This window comes from Dipodomys spectabilis, unplaced genomic scaffold (assembly GCF_019054845.1).
Source record: "Dipodomys spectabilis isolate Male_0828 unplaced genomic scaffold, ASM1905484v1 ptg000234l, whole genome shotgun sequence".
Taxonomy (NCBI): domain Eukaryota; kingdom Metazoa; phylum Chordata; class Mammalia; order Rodentia; family Heteromyidae; genus Dipodomys; species Dipodomys spectabilis.
The window spans coordinates 18,773,978-18,780,407 of record NW_024870911.1 but is presented as its reverse complement, the minus strand read 5'-3'; the positions used below and the strand labels follow the sequence as shown (position 1 = coordinate 18,780,407).

Genomic DNA, 6,430 nt, shown 5'->3' with positions numbered 1-6,430 from the left:
ATAATACAGATTAGGAAGAAACAATCAGAAAGCTTGTATAGAAAATTTATATTTCAAAAAGATGATGACACATGATTTGGTTATGAGTTTCAGCTTTGAAACAAAGCAGATCCCATAAATATTTTTATTATTCATGAAATATTAGGAAGGCATAAAATGTGGAGTGATAACAATTAATAGAACTAAATATTTTGTAATGACAACACTGTAAGATCTCTGTGGGGCACTAAAATGAATATAACTATTCTCGAGAGATCCATTGTTGAGAAGAGTTATAAGACTACTGAGATATTGGAGGATGGCTTTGAGAAATTCCTCATGGTCTATAAGACAGCAGAGTTATGACCTGGATTTTGTCTTGTTCACCCAAGTTCAAATCTTATGAGGTCAAAAGTAAGCAGACTGGATATTTATAAGTACAACCAGTCAGACCTAGAATTTAACTTAAGCATCTATTTTCCTAATACTCAATACTGTGTTCTCTGCTTAAATAGTACTTCCCAAATATCTATGTGGGATTACTAAAGAGAAATATTTACTAGTATAAAAGTACGCTCATGTTTCACTTTTTATTTCCTGAAATACTTTGCTTCAACCTTCACAAGAAAACATCAATACTGAAAGCTAATTACTGTGAACTTCGCTAGTGTGTGACAGAAAAGCAATGATTTTACACCCTGTCCATCACAGCAGAAACTTGACTATCTAAAACAGAAGAAACAGCTGAATACTACATCAAACCCAGTGTTTGAATAGATGGGAAGTAACTTAACAGGAGAGGTTTTCTTACATATTTCTAGATAGCTTTGTGGATGATGACTGAATCTGTAAGATGTGTGTTCTCTGGGGACAGAAATCCAGTGGAATAAAACATAATATAAGGAAGAAAGAAGTTCAAATGGAAAACACACTATACTACAATCCCAGTGACAGAGCTGCCAAGAATTAAGGCAAGTATTTTTCCAATTTGTGTTTTAGAGAAAAATGAAAAATAAATACATATTGTATATCCCTTTAAACTCAAAAATAAGTATGTCTGTATAAGCATATATGTTTCTAACAAGGCACACATATATGTTTCTAACAAGACAACAAGGTTAAAGATTTTGATGGAATGATAAGATAAACCAGTAAGTAAATAAGATCCTTAACTGTTAAATAAAAGAATTACTTTATATGCTCATAGTAAATATACATAATACATAGAATGTTTTTGTTTTGTCGTTGTCTTAAAAACTAGCCCAAAATGTTAATGGTAAAAAATGAGTTCCATTAAAATTTAATAATAATGTTTTTAATTTTAATATTTTATTTGCTGAGACAATCACTCACAGGGATCTTATATATAAAGAGACTAGTGAGTTGCAACATAGTCTTGTTATTTTTGTTTTCACCGCTTGACAGAATTAACATGATCTATTTGCCTTTTTAGGTGGTAGAAATCTCTCTGTGTATACAACATGGAAAAAGAAGGAAAACACATGGTGCACATGAATGATTCAACAGAAAAGGTAACATTTTTGCATTCGCTGGACATGAAGCAAAAATTCCTTCTTTTGCTCACCTTTTCTCAATGATGTGATGACTTCCTGTGAGAAGATTTCCTAACTTTTTCTGTATTAAAATTATAGACATTTGTCAATGAGGATATGTTGATCATAATGAGCTATAGCTTTCATCATCTCTTTTTAATTCTTTTCCCTTAAGTATTTTTAAAAGATTAGAAAGAGAGATGGAGAGAGAAAGGGAGATGAACCATACAATAATCACGAAGTTTGTCCTCCTTGGCCTTACTGATGATCCTGACCTTCAGATAGTAATTTTCCTCTTTTTATTTATCACGTACTTACTAAGTGTTGCTGGAAACCTGACTATCATCACTCTCACCTTCGTGGATCCCCGTCTACAAACACCTATGTATTTCTTCCTCCGGAACTTCTCTTTTTTAGAAATCTCATTTACAACTGTCTGCATCCCTAGGTTTCTAGTGGCTATTATTACCAGGGACAAGACAATTTCCTACGATAATTGTGCAGCTCAGCTCTTTTTCTTTATCTTCATGGGAGTGACTGAATTTTACATTCTAACCGCCATGTCTTATGATCGCTACGTGGCCATTTGCAAGCCCTTACATTACACCACCATCATGAGCAGAAAACTCTGCACCCTCCTTGTGTTGTGTGCCTGGCTGGGGGGTTTTCTGACCATTTTCCCACCCCTGATGCTTCTGCTGCAACTGGATTACTGCGCTTCCAATGTCATTGACCACTTTGCCTGTGACTACTTCCCCCTCTTACAACTGTCTTGCTCAGACACATGGCTCCTGGAAGTAATTGGTTTCTACTTTGCTCTAGTGACTCTGCTCTTCACTCTGGCCTTGGTGATTTTATCTTACATGTATATTATCAGGACTATTTTGAGAATTCCATCTGCCAGTCAGAGAAAAAAAGCTTTCTCCACCTGTTCCTCTCACATGATTGTCATCTCCATCTCTTATGGAAGCTGCATATTCATGTATGCTAATCCCTCTGCAAAAGAAAAGGCTTCATTGACCAAAGGAGTAGCTATTCTCAATACCTCTGTTGCTCCCATGCTGAACCCCTTCATCTATACCCTGAGGAATCAACAAGTAAAACAAGCCTTCAAAGATGTGGTCCACAAAGTAGTGTTTTCCATCAAAAAAATCCAATAGATGTTTGTGAATATAGAGACTATAAAAAAAAAGCAGCTAAGTCAAATCTTAAAATTTATCAATGTCTGTCAGAACTCTGTTCTCTTAGATGTTTGTCATATACCACATCGTAGTCAATTTTCTGTTTCCCAGTCTGATCTGTGCATTCAAGTATCTCCAACGTATTATTTTAAAATAGAACAAATTTTATTTTCTCCACAGAATTTCCTGGAAATGTATTTCATAGTATATTTTAAGACATGATACAATGATACATTTGTGCACCAGGTTGTATTTCAAAAGTAGGGTGTCAAGTTTTGCATACTCTCTTCTCTATTCTCAAGATGAACATTGACAATTTCATAACAGTTTTCAACAATTCACATCCTGTATTTCTGCTCATTAAATTCAATGACTACAGGTCATGTGTTACACATTGCATTGAGTCTTACTTGGAAAGCGTGTGGATTTTAAAGTGTGCCACTTTTAATTTCTGTATAAACTGAGTTTCTTGTTTTAAAATACAAAAATAGGGCTGGGAAGATGGCTCAGTGGTAGAGGACTTGCCTTGCATGCCTGAGGCCCTGGGTTCGATTCCTCAGCACCACATAAGCAAAAAGAAAAAAGCCGGAAGTGGCGCTGTGGCTCAAGTGGTAGAGCGCTAGCCTTGAGCTGAAGAGCTGAGGGACAGCACCCAGGCCCAGAGTTCAGGCCCCACGACTGGACCCCAAAAAAAAATACAAAAATAAATTTAGTATATATTGTGATTGTTTTCATCATAGGAGCATCAATTCAAAAATCAATCTTTTAGAATGAGTTATTACTTGTCCCAGATGCAGGTGAAGGTTTGTGAAGTGTCCTTCTAAAAGTAGGGACTCTTCACTTAGGGTCCTTGACTTTGATTACAAAGTAAGGATTTCTGGACAAGTCACAATGCTAAGAAAACGTGGAAGAGCTTTGTTCTGTAGACAAATGAGCCAGTAAATAAGCAAGTAGGGATGCAGACAAACAGGCAAGCAAAAAAGTAGAGACACACTCTAACAGAGTGTAGGTGCTCTGGAAGGGAGAGACACATAGCTCTTTGGCCTCAAGAGTATTTTTGTGACAAAAGAGGGTATCTGACTTAAAGAAAGGAATTTGTCTTTGCTCTCAGTCACTCCTAATGTTATTAACACTTTCTGTTTCTGGCTTTTGTTAACCATTCTGGTTGTTTATTTTTGGGGGAAGAATTTCTCTCAGAAAGGCATACATCCATTCTTGGGATAAGAAATGAATCTCTCAGGAAGAAATGCATCCTGCTGTCTCTCTGAAGCAAAGATAGTGCTTCTGCATTTCTAAATACCATGTTTCTGAGTTGCCTTCACAGGAAATGCTTCATTTTCCTCAATTTATCCTGTCCAATTTTCCCCTTAAAAAACTTTGGTCCCTTAATCTTAAGGGAAGTAAATGAATGAATATCTCCTGTATTTGCTTTAAGCTTAAGTTTTTTGAACTCCTGGTAGCCATGGACCATGCCTCATTTTCCCTAGTCTATCTTGACTCATTACTTACTAATTAACAGTTGCACTGAGAGAATTTCAACTTCATATGTTCATTTCCTCTCTTGTTCTCCCTAATAATATTGATTCAAAAATTTTACCATATCTCATTTCTATGCTTGTAGACTACTATAACTTACAATATAAAATATAAAAAGTGGCTCCTAATGTTTCTAAAATAAAAATATTTTGTACAGATATTACATATTACAAAGGACTTTTAACCTTTATAAAACCCCAACTATTCTTGAGATATAGAAATTTAATTATGCCAATATAAGAAAGTAACATCTCTTTGAGGGATTTAATCTTTATAAACATTTGTGATACTTAAGATTAACACATGCCTCAAATTTATTTTCAGATACCTTTCACTTTTCTATTTCTTTAATTCTTTATTTTACGAATGTGTCCAATAAAGAAGTACTTCCATGGAGTAAGATATTTGATCTTGTCCTTGTGTAAATCTCAGAGAAAAAAAAGTAAATAAATCAATATATAATTTTATTTCTTTTTTCTCCATATTCTGTACCAATTGCAAATACATTGGCTTCGAAATAAAAGAACATTTGTTTATACCATTGATAATTTACAAAGTTATACCAAGAAGGCATTCATTTATTATTACCCAACAAATAATAAGTAATATGACACTTTTTTATTATTAACTTTAAGTATGAGACAGGATAAATACAGGAAAATGAGGCCTAGTGAAGACAACTCGGAAACACTGGTATTTAGAAACTTCGAAGCACTATCTTGCTTCAAAGAGAGACAGCAGGATGCATTCCTTCCTGAGAGATGCATTTCTCATCCCAAGAATTAACATTTGTCTGGTAGAATGTGTGCCTTCCTGAGAAAAATGCTTTCCCAAAACTTAAGCAACTTCCTACCCAAAATGCAGAGAACAGGGCACCTTTCTTTTTTGTGGCAGGATGCATTCTTACCTGGAAAAAAATGCCCCAAATATCCAAAAATTCAGAAAGTGTAACACCAGGAGTAATTAGAGCATAAGACCCCCTGACTTTACCATAGAAATAACCCTGAGGCCAAAGAGCTGTGTCTCTCCTCTAAAGTACATACACTCTGTGAGAATATGTCTCTGATTTTCTGCTTTTTGTCTGCTTGCCTGCTTGTTTACTTACTCAATAAATCTCTCCCAAGTTTTCTTACCATTGTGACTTGTCCAGAAATTCTTATTCCGCAATCAAAGTCAAGGACCCTAAGTAAAGAATTCCTACTTTTAGAGGGAAACGTCACAAACCTTCAACTGCATCTGATGACAAGAAGTTGTTCACAGGAACTACCATTTTACAAAGCAATTAATGAATGCTGATCAGTTTGCCTGGGAAAAGGGTCACTTTTCTCCATGCCAATCTGCACATAGACTTCACCCTTCCCTACTCACACCCCATCCCTGTTTTCCATGCAGGACCTTATGTACCCTACCCTAGAAGTCTTCACTCAGCACCTGTGTTGCCCAGGTGACTGGCACACCTGGGGGCAGTTCCCTCCTCTTTCTCTGAGGCCACATTCTGGATCACCCTGGTCATGCCTCCATCAGACAGTAGGAGGTTCCCAGAGGTCACATCCACAGTGACCACTCTCCTCCCCACCCTTCCCCTACATAACCCCAATCTCGCAAGGTGTCGACCTCTTTTCTTTTCTGTGCAGCTCCAGTGCGAAGGCCAGCAATTCAGAATAAACTTTTCTTTTTCCGACTGAAGACTACGTGGCAGTTTCCTATCAACTAAACCTAACAAATAAAATATATCTTGATTAACATTCTCACTCAACATCCTCACCCAGTCCTCTTCTATCCACCCCTTCCCTTACTCTTCTTAATTTTGTAGGATATACACTGGATTCCTGTCGGCATTTTCCCCCTCTTCTCCTCTTCCCCCACTACCTCTTTTCCCTGGCCCCACTTCACTTCTTTCTAATACCCACTAGTCTTTTATTTTGCTGAACTTTGCCTTGCTATGGAATGATACTATATGAGTTCTCCTTTGCATCTACTGCATTTCAATTAATACATTTGCATACAGTTGCATACCACCTAATGTATCTATTTATGAGTTTGTAAGCAAAATCTCATGTCCATGTATAAGGGAAAAGATGGATCCTTTCTCTCATATGTCTCATTTTGTCTAAATACACGAAGAACTGTTTGTTTAATTATTGATTTCTGAGATTTATCTTCAATTGACAGTCCATAAAA

General features: G+C 36.3%; 1 protein-coding gene across 1 annotated transcript; it reads left to right on the top strand.

Moving 5' to 3' along the window:
* The first annotated feature begins 1,732 nt into the window (after window positions 1-1,732).
* LOC122124153 (olfactory receptor 6C3) lies at window positions 1,733-2,692 on the top strand. The gene has a single exon (XM_042698851.1). The coding sequence runs from the start codon at window positions 1,733-1,735 to the stop codon at window positions 2,690-2,692; it is 960 nt and encodes a 319-aa protein (XP_042554785.1).
* Window positions 2,693-6,430: the final 3,738 nt, after the last annotated feature.